This window comes from Uloborus diversus, chromosome 3 (genome assembly GCF_026930045.1).
Source record: "Uloborus diversus isolate 005 chromosome 3, Udiv.v.3.1, whole genome shotgun sequence".
Taxonomy (NCBI): domain Eukaryota; kingdom Metazoa; phylum Arthropoda; class Arachnida; order Araneae; family Uloboridae; genus Uloborus; species Uloborus diversus.
Window position 1 is genome coordinate 212,813,020 of NC_072733.1, and position 20,610 is coordinate 212,833,629.

At 34.8% G+C, this 20,610-nt stretch overlaps 1 protein-coding gene across 1 annotated transcript in view; it reads right to left on the reverse strand.

Moving 5' to 3' along the window:
• Positions 1-296: 296 nt before the first annotated feature.
• LOC129218571 (proton-coupled zinc antiporter SLC30A2-like) overlaps positions 297-20,610 on the reverse strand; it is a 47,259-nt gene continuing 26,945 nt past the window's right edge. The window contains 6 exon segments of the mRNA XM_054852881.1: positions 297-552; positions 2,962-3,096; positions 4,241-4,273; positions 4,276-4,345; positions 9,017-9,212; positions 16,556-16,709. Of these exon segments, the coding sequence (XP_054708856.1) occupies positions 407-552; positions 2,962-3,096; positions 4,241-4,273; positions 4,276-4,345; positions 9,017-9,212; positions 16,556-16,709 (734 nt within the window). The 3' untranslated portion in view covers positions 297-406.

Here is a 20,610-nt window from a genome sequence, read left to right on the forward strand (position 1 = left end):
CTGAGCTGGCGGTGTATTTCACGTATTTCTGCTTTAGCCCTGGCTAATGGGCGGTAATTTACTGAATATATTTTACTATGCTCTTCCGATTGCTACTTATTTATTTTGTCGCATGGTTTTTTTTTTTTTTTTTGATTGGGACAACTTCTGGAACTTTATTTTTCAACACAAAAAGTGAAGACCTGATTATTCATTGGGATGTGTTCATTCATTGGTAGGACGACCCTAAACACGAAACCGGAATACACAAGAAAAATGATTTTTACAAATTTTGCAACTTAACTTGAAGTCGAGAAGAAAACATTTTATTCAACACAACAAATGGACTAATAATGCAAAAAACATTTATCAACTCGAAAAACAATGGTAAAAACGGACGTGCATAACAACTAGTGACAAACACCATTTAGTCCTGGGGTTCTTGACATTTATTGCAACCTTGCATATCTTCCCGATATTCTTCAACTTGAAGTGTTAAATCAAACACACCCAAATCTTTGCGTATGATTCTTGAAGTCTTTTTCAGGATGGTAATTGGGTTCTCTCCTTTCGCTGCAAAGGACAAAACAGAGTATATCACTCAAAATGTGTATAACATTTCAATTTTGGGTATTATTTCGCAAAAAAATTATGTTGTACCAATGCCCAATAAAATATCGTTTAATAGAGTAATGACAACGCAAAGTCTAACCGTCTAAGTTGTACGAAACTAACACACTATTCTTAAAGTATTTTGCTAAAAACACTATTTTCAAAGAAAGTTTGATTCTCCTACAAGACAATCACGACTCCCACCTTTCAAACGAAGGACTTGATTACTGTAAGGAAACTACTATACTATTAAAAATAATAACACTACTGTCTTTCCCACCACATTATAGCCACAAGTTGCAGCCTCTCTATATGAGCCAATACGGCCCATTGAATTCTAGAGTTTCCAATCCCAAAATCCCGATCCCACAGAATATTTAGCGGGATTGATCCCGCGGGATTCCCAATACCGTAAATTTTTTCCATGCAAGCGTTTTCCTGCTTTTGTCGCTCATAAAACTAAGATTTTTCACTACCATCATCTAAATTTTTTGAATCACCTTCCTCGTATACCTGCAAGAAGAGCAAGAAAAAGTTTGTGTCTCATATGATTAACGGTGGATTTACCATTTAAGAACACAATAAAAATAGAATATAATATCAGAGAATGAATTGGTAATGGTATTCACATTCGAGGTTTCAGTTTTCATACATTCAACAATTGAGAAAATGCTTAAAATTTACAAGCCATTTAAAAAACCGTTACTAAAATTTAAAATGCAGTAAATTACGCTTTAGAAAAATAGGAAAAGTACATAACAAATTCCAAAATCCGCTGCAGTAGCCTGAATGTAATGTTGGAGCACTTCTGTAAACATAAGGAATACACGCATAACCTTTAAGTTATAAAAAGTGCACTCCAAAAAAGAAAGCAATCAAAAACATGCTATATATTCGGCACGACTTAGAAAGAGGCGACAGAAACTTGTATGAAACCCAGGATGACTCAAATGGCAGAGGAGTAAGTTCAGATGCTTATGTTTTTGAATTTAACTTTAAAGTGAGAGTTAAAATTAGCGAAGTTATCCAAAAACTTTTGTTGAGACTGCGACTTGGTGAAACGGTGAAATCAAGCAGTATTCACCCCTTGCTGTAATGAATGAAATGCACTGATTCAATGACCAACGTTAATAAAGCAACAAAGGTATTATCAATGCAAGTTAAATTTGAAACGGCAAAACGCATATCCAATAGACATCGTTTTCGCCAGAAATTTGCAGTTCTTGAGCAAAAACCAAGCATAAGAAAAGAAAAATCTAGTTCAGAAGGTGATAAAATTAATGGGAATTTTTTTCTAAATGTCCACCATTATTTAGTTTCAGTAAAACCAACTGCAATGGAGCCACAGCACGTGTTTTTATCAAGTGCATTATTTTTAGAGCAAAAATGCTTCATCCCATTCGAGCAGCACACTCTTGCTTACCAAACAATAATTGCTAATTAGGATCTGACTTTGTAGTGCTCTACAATTGGCGTATGGAATTCAAGTAGACTACTAATTCAAGTAATAAAAGCAGTATTCCCTAAAAAGCACAAAGTTTTCGATTTGACATCAAAATTTAATTTTTAGAAGAATAAGAGTCAATCCCGCTAGTTTACTTTAATAACAAATGTGTCATTTTTACCCCAAAATGTCAAACAATATTAATTTGATAAAAAATACTTGCGGGCACTTCTTGCTAGGCAACGTAGCCAAATCACAATGTCCCTTTCATAATGTAATATAAAAGTTTGATTTTGACTTTATACTCGATGAGTGCAGAATTCTACAGCCGGATCTCGTACTATAACCCTTGTTGTTGTTGTTGTTGTTGTTGTGTCTGATGACGTGCAGAGTTCGAAAGGTTTAGATGTCTCCAAAAGTCTTGATAACAACATCTACTAATTCAGGAGCCCGATGGCTGTACAGGATTTCAATTGGTGGTGCTCCAAGTTGGAGGAGGGAGCGAATAATGGCCTGACAATTAAAAACATGATCCGGGGTAAGTTGTAATTGGGGACAGAGCTTGCAGGTGGGATAGGATTTATTATTAGTTGCCTATAATCCTTATTACTATAAAATGTCCTACCATACTGCGAAAAAATCTCATTGATTATTTTTTTTTGTTCTGGTAAAAATAGCAAAATCAACCTTTACCCCTGACTTTCAAACCTCTTGGAAAAGCTAAACTTTGAAGGAATAGAAACTTTTTTCTTCTTTTAAATAATGAGAACAAATAATCATTGCCATCCCTCCCCCTAAAAAAAGAAAAAATATGTTCAATGCAATTGTGTACAAAACCAAAATAATATTTAATTGAATGATAGGAAAGTTCCTCAGTTTGAATAATTACTTTCGGCTTAAAATTTCAAGAAAACACATCTGCTTACCTATAACAATGTGAGCTGAGAGAGCAGTTTTATCCATGCTCAGGGACCATATTCTCAAATTATGAACTTTCACAACTCCGGGTATTGTATAAATTAACTTCATTACTTCTTGAAAGTTCATGCCTTTTGGCATTCCTGAAAAGAAAAGAATATCAATAAAGTAATAGGGAAGTTGCAACCTATTAAATGTTCATACTTTGACTATTGGATATTGTTAATTGATCCTCCAAACTAAAAAATTCACCGAATTTTAAAACACCGTGATTGATTTTAAATGAATTTTTAAAAATCCACGCGCAAAAGTGCGCTCTTCTGAAACGCCACGAGCTTACGTGTTACGTCACAGGGCACTAATGGGCAGCCTCCCGCCGAAGATCCTTTGTTTTCGCTACGGACATTTTGAGTGCGCTGATATTTTTTTTATTTTTAGAAATTCAATAATCCTTTTGAACACAACATGGAGGCCGGATTTGTTAAAACACAATCTAATAATCTTCCTCAAGTAACATCAATGATGGTATTCGAATATTTCCGAGAGGGATGAGAGGTTTAATGTTCCAGAAACGCGAGGAGTTTAATGCGAGGAGGTAAGCTTTACGTTTCGTTTTCGAAACCAACTGCACGTCCTTCGGCTTCTCCCGCGGCGGAAGAGCGCATGAAGTCACTTCCTGTGCCATTTGACGTCACAAGCCCTTGAACTTTAAAAATTAATTTAAAAAAAACTACTTATCGTATCGCAAAATTTTTTTCACCTATGATGTTCATATATGTTACTCTATCATATAAAAATAAAATTGAAAAATCGAAAACTTCCTTATTACTAAAGAAACCTCCGTATAAATTTTTGCACTCATTTCCGATTTAAAATAGTCAATGACAGTGATTAAAATGTGCTATGATTACGTTTTGCATTTTGTGTATGAATTTCGTTTTCCGTCAACTATTTCACAACAAATGAGTGTTTGAAATTTCAATTTTAAAACATTTTCAATAGATAATATGTTAAAATATTGTAGCTTTGGATGATACAATTTGCTGAATGCAAAATAAGCATGACCCATTATTAACAGGTGCATTACTAGGGTCTTTTTCATTCCCAAAACAAATTATATAAAAGAGCACAAGATATAGTAATGAATTATATATATTTTTTAAAAACCAAGGTTACTGTAATTCATCAACCCATTTTTTTCGCAAAACAGTTAGCAATCAAAAAAGAACAAGACAAAAATGATTGAAAGAATCTTGTAGATGATTTAGAAAGATTTACCAATCTTACCTTCCATGAGAACGTTCAACGTTTCTCTCAAATGGCAAATGTCGTAATAAGCACCAAAACGGAGAAAAAGAACGTGCATATTGGATCCACAATAGCATATTCTTCCTGAAAAACATTACAGAGGTTCAGAAAAGAAACAAGACAACAATGCTTACATATTTTCCAATCATTTCTTGAGATTGAAAATGGTTATTCATCATTTTGTACGTAATCGAAAAAATGATTTGTTTTTCAATAATCAAAGATGTAATTAAAATCATCCTTTTCAAATTTTAATTTCTAACTCATGAGGAAAAAACCATTAAAGTAAATTGATACATTGCTACGTAGGGCATTTTAGAGCAAAGGCTATAGTAACCAATTACTTCAAAATAAAATTAGTTCATTCTAGCTGGTGCATATCATTCAGGGTAGCTCGGAACTAAAGTTTTAGGGAGGACAGAAAGTCTCAGTTTTCGAAATGGAACTCCTAATTTTGTGAAGCATGAAATTCGGGCATGCGCACATAAGTACCACATCTAATGAAAAGGAAAATTAAAAATTGCAATGTTCAATTTCGTCCTCAAATTTGACAAATTGACAAAATTTGCCATTTTTGGGAGGTCACGTTGACCTTCCGTGACCTCCCATTGGGGCATCCCTAATCATATTAGTCGGTGTGTAGCCCAGGGTAAAAGCAAGGGACTTGGAAGGTTCAATGTTTGGAACCCGACGTTACCAAACACCAATCGAATACATGCGGAGTACGAGCTCGTTAAATCTCGGGGTCCAAAAGTCCATTGGTCGGTCTCAAGCAGTTCTCCTAGGTGCAAGAGTTGTTAGAGACATCGGTTCCGAGTCACAACTGACTACAACTGCATTTAAGTGCCTTGCCTCCATTATTTTATATACCGATAGATGGCAGCACCATCACCGGATCGAACAGTTAATGAGAATTTAGAACTAGACCAGGAGCTAATAGCTACCTGGTGCTAGCACCCCCTAGAGGTATCGTTTCACTTGGAGAACATTGAGACCACGAGCATATTTAACGTCGCCCAGTCCCCTTTAATGACGACGGTGGATCGTCGACCATCGAGGTTTGAACTCAGGACCCTCCGGCCCAGAATCCGACACTCTACCGATCGGGCTACCACGGCCACTGTTAGAGACTTAAACTCACCTTTAGAACTATGCCTTTGATGCGGTTGTGGTGATTCCGTCTACCGAGGCCCAAAGACCCATTTGGAAAGCGTACTTTCTTAAGACTCGCTCTCTTCGGCCTCAAACCCTAACTCGCTGCTCGAATAGGGTAGGTAAAATAGGGTACTTTTGTTCATTGATTGAAACGAGATAATGTGTGCATCACATGACTTCCTTTTACTCCAACTTAATGTCATTTTCCCATTATTGGCAGTTTTAATGTGATTCAATAGTTTACTCTCTAAATATCACCAACAGTGGCCAAATTGAAACCAGATTTTTAAAAAAAAATTTAAAAAATCGGCAAATTTGTCGCCAAGTTGCCGAAAAGACTTGGCGACCAAAAAACTGGCGATATATCGCCAAGTGTCCGACAAATTATAAAAGCACTTGAGTTCACATCGAAATTAACAATGATTTCTCTCCTTTGTGTGTGCAAAAAAAAAAATTAATTTGAATTTTGACATCTTGAATTCAAATTATGTTTTCCGCAATCACGAGTGTGTGTATGTAGGCATGTGTGTTTGTGTGTGTGGGGGGGGGGGGTTTGTGTGTACGGGGTATGTGTGTTTATGTCTGTGTGCTGGCATAAGTGTGGGGGAGGGTATGTGTATAGGTGTGTGTGGGGGGGGTGTGTGTATGTGTGTGTAGGTTTGTGCCTGTGTGCAGGCAGGAATGTGTGGGTAGTTGTGTGTATATGTCGGCATATGTGTTTGTGTCTGTGTGCAGGCATGAATGTGTGGGTAGTTGTGTGTATGTGTGTGTATGTATGCGTGTGTGTTTGTGTGTGTATGTGTTTGTGTGTGTAGGTGTATGTGTGTATAGGTGTATGTGTGTATGTGTTTGTGTGTGTGTGTGCAGGCATGAATGTGTGGGTAGTTGTGTGTATGTGTGTGTATGTATGCGTGTGTGTTTGTGTGTGTATGTGTTTGTGTATGTAGGTGTATGTGTGTATAGGTGTATGTGTGTATGTGTTTGTGTGTATGTGCGCGTGTGTATGTGTTTGTGTGTACGGGGTATGTGTGTTTATGTCTGTGTGCTGGAATAAGTGTGAGGGGGGGGGTATGTGTATAGGTGTGTGTAGGGGGGTATGTGTATGTGTGTGTAGGTTTGTGCCTGTGTGCAGGCAGGAATGTGTGGGTAGTTGTGTGTATATGTCGGCATATGTGTTTGTGTCTGTGTGCAGGCATGAATGTGTGGGTAGTTGTGTGTATGTGTGTGTATGTATGCGTGTGTGTTTGTGTGTGTATGTGTTTGTATGTGTGTGTATGTGTGTATAGATGTATGTGTGTATGTGTTTGTGTGTGTGTGTGCGTGTGTGCGTGTGTGTAGTTGTGTATGCATACGCGTGTGTGTAGGACATGGATGCAACCTGGAGACGGCTTTCGCTAGAGGTGCAGCATCGTGAGGAGCCCGCCTGTCCACGGTGATGGTGCAGAGGGTGGCGGTGGGAAAAATCAAATTACGTCAAAAACAGTCAAATAAAAGCAATAAGCAATCGTGATTGCTCAAAAATTGTCCGAAACATCACTTGAGTTTACATCGAAATTAACAATGATTTCCCCCTAAAAGGGGGCAAAAGACCCCTTTAGAAACACTCGAATGCAACCAAAAGGGGAAGTGCACAACTAGACTCCACTAGGAGTCTACGTACCAAATTTAAACTTTCCTCGACATTCCGTTCTTGAGTTATGCGACATACATACGCACATACGTACATACAGACATCACGAGAAAACTCTTTGTAATTAACTCAGGATTTGTCAAAATGGTTATTTCGCGTGTCTGTACGTTCTTAGGCCGTTATCTACATGTGGTCGAGTCTAAAAAAAAAAACTCAACATTCATTCGGCTGTGAGCAAAATGGAAATTAAGGTCGATTTTTGAGTGAAAATTTTTTCGCGAATACAATACTTACTTTTTTGTTAAAGGAAGTGAAAAGAAGAAAATACTTTTGAAAAGAACTAAAAAACTTTTTTACTCTGTCATGTTCAATGTGATGCAGCATTAAAAAAAAAATATACATAAATTTTTTCAGAGACAAATGAAAAGTGCTATATTCGAATGATCGATAGAACGAGACGCGTTACTATTTTTATATGTATTCATGCATTTGCGATCTGCATTCGCAAAGAATTATTTGCATTTATTAAAATAAAATAGTTGTTTCCAAACAACATTATAGCCAAATCAATATTATCCCAGTATTTTTAAAGGTTGGGGGACATCTTGGAACAACGAATACTTCACATATTTGTTATATAATAGGGAAGTTGCAACCTATTAAATGTTCATATTTTGGCTATTGGATATGTTAATTGAGCCTCAAAACTAAAAAATTCACCATCGCCGAATTTTAAAACACCGTGATTGATTTTTAATGAATTTTTAAAAATCCACGGGCAAAAGTGCGCTCTTCTGAAACGTCACGAGCTTACGTCACAGGGCACTAATGGGCAGCCTTCCGCCGAAGATCCCTTGTTTTCGCTACGGACATTTTGAACGCGCTGATATTTTTATTTTTTAGAAATTCAATAATCCTTTTGAACACACTATGGAGGCCGAATTCGTTAAAGCACGATCTAAATAATCTTCCTCAAGTAACATCAATGAGATATTCGAATATTTTCGAGAGGATGAGAGGTTTAATGTTCCAGAAACGCAAGGAGTTAAATGCGAGGAGATAAGCCTTTTACGTTTCGTCTTCGAAGTCGAATGCACGTCCTTCGGTTTCTCCCCTATCGGAAGAGCGCATGACGTCACTTTCTATGCCATTTGACGTCACAAGCGCTTGAACTTTAAAAATTTATTTAAAAAAAAACTACTTATCGTATCGCAAAATTTTTTTCACCTATGATGTTCATACATGTTACTCTATCATATAAAAATAAAACTGAAAAATCGAAAACTTCCCCATTGTGATGACCCAGAAAATAACATTTAAAATAGAGTCAAAGAAAAAGAAATCTAATGGAAAATAAATGAGTGTTTTAAAACGTGCTCGAATGTACCATCTCTTATCTTACATCTGTTGAAACGACTCTTGGAAGGATTGTTTCAGCATGCGGAATGAAATTAAATGCGCAGTTGAGCGGAGTGAAAAAAATCAAAATCTGATAAACGCTAAATAATAGTATGGAGAAGTTTCTTTTTGAAGAAACATTGTAGTTTAGTCACGTAAAAGGATATTAACAGCAAAAAATATCTTGAGCGTTCACTAGCGCCTTGAAAATAAGCTTTATTACATAAAAAAATGGAAAAAAGTTAAAAATTTCTTCAAAACTGAAAAATTTTTAAAATGTAGTGTAATGGCACGTAAGAATAGACTTTTAGTGTAAGTTACACACAGCTTTCAATTTAAGCAATACATGAAAGCGGAAAATATTTAAAAAATGACAAGGAAGAAAAATTATACTATATTTCAATTTTTAAGCATCCAACTTTGGTTAGAATGCGAACTTTTTGCACCCCATGAGAGAGCAACTTCAATATTCATTTTAAATATGGTTGTGAGGGATCCATCAATAATTATGCAAGACAACTGTTCATGAAGTCTGAATATCAGTGTTGATCAAGATTTAAAGAAATTCTTACTTTGTAATAAATGACAAAAGCTGCTACTAAAACTCCTAAGCTCTGAATGAAATCTCCAATGACATGAATGAATGCAGCACGGACGTTGATATTGTCCTTGCCTGCGCCTTCACTGTGCTTGTGACCATGCTTCGGCACATCGCCCGAATGACTGTGGCCATGAGACACGCCTCCTGCTTGCAAAGCTACGCCCATTCTGTAAGAGAGATCGAAGATGGAATCGAAAAAGATTCAATGCTGTCAAAGCAGCATACAAGACCTAATTGCAGAATTTATGCAAAAAGTATATAAAACAGTTAAATAGAAAAAATACTGTTACAAATTCTGTAAATAGTAATTATTTTTATGATTAATTTGTCGTAATCTAGCTAAATCAGGCGTTTACTAAATTATCTTTCATCTAAAATTATTGTAGCAACGTAACCTGTAAATAGTTTCTTGTAATGAATATACAGCCCCCGTACATTCAGCTGAAGTATACGGTCCCCTCATTTCTGAATGATAAAATTTGTGAATGGAAAGAAATAAAATAACGGTCTACGATTTTCTGGAATCTTTTGGAATATTGTGGAAACTTGGTCTATAAAAGCCGTTACGCATGATAAAAAGTCAGTCTCGAGTTAGTTTTTGCTTGTGAATCGTTGCAGCTGCACGCTGGAGAGCATGTATTGCTCTGTTTTGTGAAGCCTTTTGAGCTGTGTTTTTCGTATTTGGATGAAAATACGTGTGTAACCGTTGAGCTTACGGTGTTCATTGATATTTGCTTAATTGCTGATGATTAATTTAGCAGTTGTTAACGATCTTTCCTGTACATAGTGTAAATAAAGCTCCTGTGTTTTTCTCAAGAACTGTGTCTTCCTTTCAAGAAAGTTGAAGTCGCACCGGAACCTTTAACAATACATTCAGTTGGCTCTCTGTTTAACGACTTTCAAGGGACCACAAGAAATCGTCCTTTAGTAGAAAGCGTCCTTAAATAGAATGCTTTTTAAACTACAGTGGACCATCTGAGACCGTGAAAAGCCGTCTTTAAATAGAGAAAGTCGTTAAATAGAGCGTCGTTAAACAGAGAGCCAACTGCATATTTCTTCTAACTGTCGTAAAAATTACGTTGTTTCTGAAGTTGTTCAAACCGAATTGCTTTGTTGGACCACAAGATGGGGGGAAAATACATATACAGCAAATAAAAGAGCAGAGCAAAACATGCGTTTGGATACATAAATCATTTGCTTCATGTCTTCGTAGTCGAAATAAGAGGTTTCAAAATCTGCCAAAATTTTACGAAAAATCTCCAAATTTAGCGAGTTTTGGTTGGTAATAAAACACATCCGTCATATGCTTTGATGGTGAATGTCTTACCACATGCAGACGGTCAAATCTCGAGGTGCATTTAACTTCTCGCCAAGTCTTAAAACTTGGCACTTTTTTTACAATTTCTCCACTTTTAAGACCTTATGTCTCGATAACGAGGACAAGGCTTCTTCAATTGCTGGCAAAATATTTTTCGTTGTTACCCTGTTCGTGTGTTTCTCACGTAAGAATGAACATCTAAGTTCATATTTAAAGCAGTCGTCGTGCACAATCAACAGTTACCTTCGATGTCTTTGCCATATGCGGGGGGGGGGGAGTTTCCCTACTTTCAAATGTTAGTATCGATTCTGAAGCTTAGAGAACAAAGGTAAGTGATAAACCAAAAAAGTCGATGGACCAGTCGACCTTTTGAGGTGAAGTTGTAGCTCCAGAATTCATACAAACATTTGAACACTCCGCTTATTTACCCCGAATATTGTAAAGTCGCTTCGACTTTCGGTAGTTAAAATTCAAAATCAGATTAACATCTCTGATCCGACATTTGGTACATTACGAAAAAATTGTTTAATACTATAATCAATCTTTCTTTCAACATCTCCTCAATACATAGTTGTCTTCAAATGCGAATATTTCGATTTATCGACGAATCTTTCTGTGATAACTTTTCTGTAATAGTGGCTAACATTGAGAGCTGAGGATTAGAAACGCCAGCGATGAGTTCCAACGGAGCAAATACACTGAATAGAATACTTTTGTGTGCGTCATATTCATTTTTAATAAAAATATTAACGAGCTCACAGATTAAGTAAATAAGTGATATCAATATAAATCTAAATAAACAAAAAATAGTGGAATGTAATTTCAACAGGCGTTGCAAAAAATACATACGATACGGTAAATGCCCTAGTGATGGGCCATGGTTAAGGGTTTTCTTTTAATTTGGATTGTTGTTGAACTGTGATGTTGAAGTTCTAGTGCGGAACAAACTAATTCTCACGGTGTTAGAAGTTTAAAATTTTCATTAGTTTTAATCTGCAGTTTATACAGGGTGTTCCGTTTTAACCTGCAAAGACCTTTACTTTCGCAACCGTTAGTCTGAGATGTATACTTCCAATTTCAAAAATGTTCAAAATCAGATGCAGAGTTAAGACATTGAAAATTTGAAGCAAAAATAAAAATGAGTCAAAAAGTACGAAAGTTGACTTTTTATACTGGCCCTAGTTCCCCTAAGTAATATTTAAAGATTTCTTAGAGATTGTTTTCTCTTTTGAAAACTATTACTAACACAAAAAACTTGACATTTGTGCGACCAAAACTCAAGGAGATATTCCAGTTCAAAGTTTTAAGGGACCGTCCAGAAGATGAGATTGGAACTTGTAGCCCTTTCAGAAGAATGACAGGTCGTCAAAAAAAGAAAAACAAGGTCTTTATATTTTTCATTGCTATTCAAAAGCAAATGCAAATGTTATGCCGTGACACGCAAAAACACTCGACAAAATCTCGAATGATTTGAAAAACCATACTATGCACACATGAAATTTTAAATACTTGTTAACCACTATATTTTCCCCATAAAAGTTATTATTGACGGCGAGTGAAAAGTGATGTAAGTCACAAAACGCTGCTTTTAATATCTCGGTGAATATTGGTCGTACGAATTTGAAACTTTTTATGTTGTAATTATTTTTCAATGGAGAGTATTTCCCTAAACATAAGTTAGGGGACCTGGGGCCCGTATAAAAAGTTAAATTTCGTATTTTTTTACTTATTTGTATTTCACTTAAAACTTTCAATGTCTTAACTCTGCATCTGATTTTGAACATTTTTTGCAAGTGGAAGCATACATCTAGGACTAACGGTTGCGAAAATAAAGGTCTTGCAGGTTAAAATGGAACACCCTATACATAGATATTATATATTTGACATAAATTCGAGTAAACTGGTTTGACTAGTTATGGTCACACTCGCTCAGTTACAGCCATATTAAAAAGTAGTAATGGTGATGCTAGCTGAATTCAATTAGTTTCAGGAAACACAGAAGAAGAGTATTCAAGGAATATTCAACAGTATTAAAACACTTATTTTTCTTACAATACTCAAATTTTAAAATATCTTGAGTTACCAATTCGAGCAACATAAAAATCAAAAAATGAGTAACTGATAAATCGCTTTTGGAGAGGTTCGTCTGACAATTAAAATAAATTAGTAAAGAAAATAAACAGAACTATTCTACTGCTGCACATTTTATTTATCGTTTGTCAAATTTAACTTATCCTTTATCATCAATTCTAAACAATAAATTTGAGTAAGAATGGCCAAAAAATCAATTATGGTCACATGTGCTCTTAACTGAAACACTTCCTTTTTAATTGGCTAGCTTCGGCACATTAACTTGAAATAATCTTAATTTTCTTAATAAATGATAAACATATACTTATATACTTAAAATACACCACCAGCTCAGTTATTCCATCCGAGGACTGCAGTTTCGTGCTTTTTAGAGCACGAAAGTTATATTAGCTACCAGTTTGTTTGGCTCTCTTGGCTCCCTTAAGAGGTTTTTCGCCTCCAGCTCATGTGATTCCTATTCCGGGCTGAAGAGTGATCATAGGAATAACTGAGCTGGTGGTGTATTTCAAGTACTTCTGCCTTAGCCGTGGCTTAGGGTGATAACTTACTACAAAATATACTTATATGATGGTAAAAAGCCAAAGAATGAGAACGTAGTTATAAAACTGCGATCTGATAACAAGTGCAATCTCAGGTCCTTAAGAAAGAAATCCTTCATAAACTTAAATGCAAAGAAAAAGCACTACTGGTGACTGAGGAGCATTAATATAATCAATTACAGTAAACTCCCGATTATCCGCGGAATAGGGTGGCATGGTAACCGCGGATAAGCGAAAACCGCGGATAATCAGAATAATAATTAAAAAACGATACTACTGTATACAATAGCTAAAAAATATGAATAACACTTACACATACATTTACATTTTTGTTAAAAACATAGCTACATTCCATTTGCTAACATTGAAAGTAAAAAATATACATATGTAAAATCTAAAAACGAACAATAACACGATCAAAAGTTTTAAAAGCATTTAATGACTGTTAAAAAAAATAGTGAAAAGACCCGCGGATAATCCGAGCAGCGGATAACCCGACCGCCGATAATCGGGAGTTTACTGTACAATGCAGATAAAAACTTATGTTTGCAAAAAATGTGGTGGGTGTGTTCTTGAAAGATGCCATTACGAGAATCCACTGATTGTGTTCCTGGAATACCAATTGCCAACTTGATTTTGACAAGATAAATCTGCCCATTACTAGTTGGGTCCTTTGATTAGTCATTTACCTTGTAAGAAATGTAAACAGCAGAGTTAATCCTAGAGTTAGGTAACAGAGCTTGCTGTCTGACTTTCCTTTATTAAAAGAACTTCCAGCCATTCTCCAAGACTGCTAATCTATATTGTAATTGATTATATTAATGCTCCTAGTCACCAGTATACTGCTCTTTCTTTGCATTTAATTTTATGAAGGGTTTCTTTCTTAACGACCTGAGAGTTATTATTGTTGAAAGGTTGTGTAAAGCAGAGATTCAGACAGCTGAACATAAACAAATACGTTTAATACGAAACATGGGGACACACATACAGCAAGACATATAGAAAAGTAGTGAAGGTCGATAAACAAGACTGCGGCTCTTTAAATAGAATAGAGGGCAGATTTTTAGTATCCAATGATGTTTCTCAAATAGCAATAAGCTTTCTCCAAAGTCCGATGGTGGATTAAAGAAGAGATTTCGCGAACTCCGTGGAAAGCTGCAAATGTCTCTTCCAATAAGATATAAGCACAGTTCTTTCTTTTAAACCAATGGAGAAAGCGATTACATTCAACAATCATTAAGGTGAAATATAGAGATGGAAGTTCCTCCCCTTTGTCTTCGTTTTGACTGTGGAACTTAATCAGTACCGAGAATCATCAATAACTTTCTTTTTTTCACTCTATTTTCTTTGTACAGTATTTTCATGGAATTGAACATCTAGTAACCCCGGAAAGTGCGAGAAATGTTTAATTCCGGATACGCAAATTATCCGAATATTTGAGCACTCAGAAAATTGAAGCTCATTTATAGATAATGAAGGTAATAATGTAAAATAAATCAGTAATGCATGGTTGGTACCGCCAAAGTGTAAGTCCCACATGTTTCAATCATTTTTCATCCATGTACGCATTCTGTGGAGAACCGAGGAAAATATGAAATACAGTCGAACCTCCATATATCGAACTTCCACATATCGAAATTTTCTATATATCGAAATCCCAGCAAATTCCTATGTTCATTATATAGAAAAATTGTCCCTATATATCGAAAAAATCTCCATATATCGAAAAAAAAATTCGAGACATTCGTAGATTTTTTTTTTTCCACTTTAGACTGTTTGTCTCATGAAAAATGAAGGTTAGAGGAGAAAATTACGTTCATTATAGGTTGCTACGGAACTCATAAGAAATCTGGGGTTGAAGGGTGTGTAGTTAAGTCATTGTTCCGTGTTCCGTTCTGAAGTTCTTAAATTCCCTCAAGTTTATTTCAAATCTTAACTGCAATCAGTAACACTGTAAAATCAGTTTCAAAATATCCTTTTTGTTTGTTGATTATCATTTCTAGTCTTCTTAGCTTCAGTAAAAATCATTCAAGTTAAGTAGATTGATTTTTTACTTTTCTTTCGATCAAATTGTTCAAACGAAAATCCCCTCATGTTGCGATCAAGTTGAATTGCCGAAGATTGCAGATGTATGGTTGGCGTAAAAATGCAATTTCTGTTAATTTTTTAATCATCAACTTTCATTTAATCCGACACTCGTATAATTTATAAATTTGGTTTCATACACGAAAATCAGCTTTTATTTTAATGTTTTAGGATACTTTTATGATAAAATAAGATCGTTCTATGTATCGAAATTTCTATATATCGAATTTTTTTCCGGCAATTTGCTACTTCGATATATGGAGGTCCGACTGTATGTAGTAGATTGGTATTACGTTTGCGTATTTGATGTCCCTCTTATAGTCTGATCATTTTGAAATCAAAGGAAGCAGCACATTTTCAGAATTAGCGAGAGGAGTTTAGTAGTACGGTAAAACCTGTAAAGCTGGCCACACTTGTAAATTAACCACCTGCCTAAAAGGACCTCTTTTCTCAGGTTCGTTATTAGAGCTATACAGTGAAACCTGTGTAAGTTGACCACTTATGGCACTGTACTTTAGTGGTCAATTTAAGGGAACGACTAATAGAGGTTTATTTATAGGAAATAGGTTTAATTATGTATCTGACAAAAGCGGTCAACTTATAATGGTGGTCAACTTTACAGGTTATACTCTATCACATAAATCAACCTTTATACGTTGACCACCGGTCTAAGTTGACCACTGAAGTACTGCATCGCGAGTGGTCAACTTTGACAAGTTTCACTGTATATAAAACACTAGCTGTACCCGACGCGCGTTGCTACGCCAATAAAAAAATACATCATTATACTGATTTTCATGACAATCGGTTGAACGGGGCAGAAGTTGCTACTCTGCAGTGCCACCTGGTGGCGAGTGGCTTCAATGAGCATATTATGCACCTTCTCCGTGGAAAAATACATATATATAGCAATTTTCATAATAATCGGTCCAGGTATCAAGTGAAGCCGTGACTATACTCAAATTTTGTACTCACGCAGTTTGCAAGATCAATCAATCGCTAAAAATATCAAATAGAAAAAGTTTTAAATCTCCCCGTTGCATGAAAAGCCATAAAACAATAAAGAAAGAATTTATTTGTTCAAACTCAAGAAAAATGGCAACAGCTAACTTCTTATCAATGAGATCTTTCATGCGAATTAATTTCTGCAGCCGATAATTTTATTCGTATTTATCCAATGGATTGTGACTTAAATTGGAATAAAAAAGGAACTATCGATCGGATTTTTTTCGAACTGGTCTATAAACATTCCCAGTACCAAAAATAACAGACGGTGGAAGTTTCATCCAAATCTGCCGGGTAGTTTTTGAGTTCATGGATGACATACAGATAAACATTCATTTATATATATATATAGATGTGGTTGTGATGATGTTTGTTATCATTTGTATTTCCGTAAAGCTATAGGATTTGGCAATTTGTTTTTTACTACATTTTCAGTAGAAGAAAAAATAGAAAATGATCCGTCATCACTTGCATGACATTCACTCCGACTCCAACAGCAGCAGTGATGAGCATAATGCGTGCTTCTATTTCATAGTCTTGATTTATAATTCTCTGAGCAGCCATGTACACCAGTACACCAGTCACCACCCAGATCAGCAGGACAGACGTCAACGCTCCGATAACCTCTGAAAATTGAGAGAAATTGCCCATAAATATTCCACAACACATTAAAAATTTTATTTTTACACTTACGATGGGTCCACTTTGACCAGTTGAAGCCTGACCTTGAAAGAGCTCATTCATTTTAAAGAGTCCAGTGAAAGTGAGAAGTGTTATTGTTGCCGAATTGAGTTACTTTGCAGTCGCGATTGAGACAATAACTCAATTCAATTCCGTCTCACTAACATGGTTCTTGCGACGTTTTGGGACATCTTGTAACATTTTTCTTTTTTTCTAACATTTTTCAGTGAACTCTCCAACAAAAAGAAACGCACTGAAAGTCAAGCTTCAATTTACTCGAACCCAACCACGCTAGTTTTTCAAGCAATATAGGGAACGAAACATTTAAAAAAATTTAGTTTCACTCAATTTGCTCCAGTGTTTCCAATAACTGAATTTGCCGAGGCGAATTCTTAACTTCACTTAGTTTAACTGTTTTTCATAAAAACAAAGATTAATGATTGGAAAAAATAAGTTCCGAATTCTGTATGACTCAATTATATTAAAAACCTAACCCTACTAAAAAAAATGCGCAATTTTAATATTTTATCATCTCGTGTATAACTGGGACAAAAGTATACACTGTTAAAAATTCAGGAAGATTTTCTGGTAATTGTTACTGTAAAATGACGGACTAACGCATAGCTGATTTTTACGGTAATTTATACCGGAGAAATAAGCGATCCCAGCGCCAATTGGTTGCTGCGGCCTACCGAGGATACCGTAAAATTTTACAGTAACATTTGATTTTTACGGTAATAGTTACTGGCAACATGGATGCCAGTAACAATTACCGTAAATTTTCCGGAAAATTTTTAACAGTGTAAACTCCAAGGCAATAAATCCTGGATAAACGGTATTAAGTTAATTCGGATCCAAAACATGCTGTAACGTTAAAGATGTGATAGTTGCTTTTTTTTTAAAAAAAATAATGACACAAACATCAAAACACACTGCTAGACAAATTTATAAACTCAAATAGTTTTATCTTTTTAACGTAAAGATAAATAACAGAGTACTCCGAAATTCAGTACAATTTTTATTTTACCTAAACAATTAATGAAAATTTTAAAAATAGACAACTTCAATATCTTATCTTTACGTAATACATGAATAAACGAGCTGATGTGTGCATCACATGACTTCCTTCTACTCCAATTTAATGTCATTTCCCCATTACTAGCAATTTTAATGTGATTCAATAGTTTACTCTCTAAACATCACCAACAGTTGCCAAATTAAAACAGATTTTTAAAAAAAATTGCCAAATTTGTCGCCAAGTTGGCGACAAAACTTGGCGACCAAAAGACTGGCGATATATCGCCAAGTGTCCGCCAAATTGTAACACCACTTGAGTTTACGTCGAAATTAACAATGATTTCCCGCCAAAAAAGAGCTAAAGACCCCTTTAGAAACACCCGAATGCAACTGAAAGGGGAGGTGCACAACTAAACCCCACTAGGAGTCTACGTCCTAAATTTCAACTTTCTAGGACTTACCGTTCTTGAGTTATGCGACGCACATACGTACATACAGACGTCACGAGAAAACTCGTTGTAATTAACTCGGGAATCGTCAAAATGGATATTTCGCGTGTCTATACGTTCTTAGGCACTTATCCACGTGTGGTCGAGTCGAAAAGAAACTTATTATTCATTCAGGGGTCAGTAAAAAGGAAATTAAGGTCGAATTTTGAGTGAATATTTTTTCGCGAATACAATACTTCCTTTTTTGTAAAAGGAAGTAAAAAGATAAAACCAAAGTTAACACTTTCCGGGTTACAGTAAAATTATGTTCGAATAAGTCCTTCCATTACATGAATCGATATTACACGTAGCGTTCATTAGGGTTGTCTTTTTCTTTCAAAATTTGTGATAAAAAAATAAAAATATGAATTAAAAATGAAAATTCTTAAGTATGAATTCATAAATTTCCGGTTCTCTCCTCATAATTTAATACAACAATCTGGCCATTAAATATTGTTATTTTCTTTTTTGTAATTATGTAAAACGATAAAATACGACTTAAAAAAAAAACATTTTGTTGTCTGATTTAATTTTAAGAATTGTTTGAGGTTTTTAAAGCCACATTTTCATGAGTAGTTAAATACTGTTCTAGCATTGATGTGCCTAAATTTTTAAATCTTCCTGAATGTGTGGTAAAAAACTATTGCCTGAAGAGATATTGAAAAACCGGAATACCAAAGTCTGCATTTTATCCCAATTCTTCGAAGCATAACTAAAGCAGCAATTTCGCTTTTGGGTTTTTTAAACATCTCTGATGGTCGTAATTTTTAATCAATTCTTGTTTTGTAAACAGTTAAGACTCTAGGCATTTCAAAATCCATTGAACTTCAAAGTAAGAATATAGTGTAGTAACTACTTAACAAGATAGAAAACATGTATTTAAAATTTTAAATCATTCTCTGACAGCAAAAAAAGGGTACAAAAAAGGGGGGGAGGAAATAACAGCTATATAGAAAATAGCAATTTACTAAATTGTTTGGTTCAAGTATTTTATCGTTTGACGTTAAAAAAAAAAAAACTTTTAATGACGCGACTAATTGTTTTATTTTCCATATATAAAATTCATTTTCGAGAAGAAAACTAGAAATTCAGAATTTTACAAATAAGAGTTGTTTTTAATTCATATTTTAATTGCTAGGAATTAATTTCAAAAAACAAAGCAGCGAGCGATCACAAATAACAACTTTGACTCATGCTATGGTTTTAAATGGACTTATTCAAAAAATAAAATTTAATCCACGAATTTTTACCTTTGACTTGATATTTTTGTCCAGGTTTCACGCAAGAAGGTATTAAAATTATCTATTTCTTAAACTGCATTAATTGTTTTATGAAAGTTACGAGTTATACTGTATTTTTGACTATTTTGGCAGTTATTCATCTTTACTGAAACAAAACATTTAACTGGATAAATTTAAAATTCAAGCAAAGTTTTGAGTTTTGTTCAGCAGTGCATTCCAATGGTTTGCATTAATTTTGAAAAATAAAGTAACTACCTATCACTAATGGCAACAATAGATCATAGTTGTCTTTAAATAAACTTATTCGGATAAAACTTGACTGTAACGCAGGATTTTTTTACCTTTGAGTTCATACTTTCGACCAGGTTTCACATAATGATAAAATATTAAAGTTGCATATTTTTCAATAACGCTATTTTAAATTTAAGAATCATTTTTAATTATTCATCTTTATTTTAATGAAAAAAATTAACTGAGTTAAGATTAAAACAATAAAAAAATTTTGAGTTTATTATTTTATCTACCAATGTATGTCTAGCGTTTAATTAGTGTTAAATTCCGAAATCTGATTAATGTCGACAATAGCCAGTGAATATCAACATTCATATGCCAGACACACCGGCAAAAGACAGAATATTTCCGATCAATCACCGGTGAAAGTCTACATTTTCCAATTTCGGTCTTTTGCGGTAACATTTAGATTTCTATGATAGTTTTGGTGAAAGCTGGAATTAAGTTTACGTAATCTCTTTACAAGCAATGTATTGAAAATATTTTAAAGGATAAGTGCCATCGACCTACTATCGCTTATTTTGAATCTTATCGATCTGAAGAGCCTGTATCATGACTTTATGACCGAGTTCATTCAAGGGCGGTCAAAAATCTCGGTTAAATGCCAACTGCTAAGAAAATGTTATTTTCTGCTAATCACTCCACTTAGATCACGAAGTCTTGTCTTGAACATTATGTACGTTTTGTAATTTTTCCTCAAATCATTCTTTATCGAAAAATATTGGCGAAAATATTCGACAGAAATTCAACATATAGATTATTGATGGACTCAATTTTTAAATAGATGACAAATAAACATTCTTTCAGGA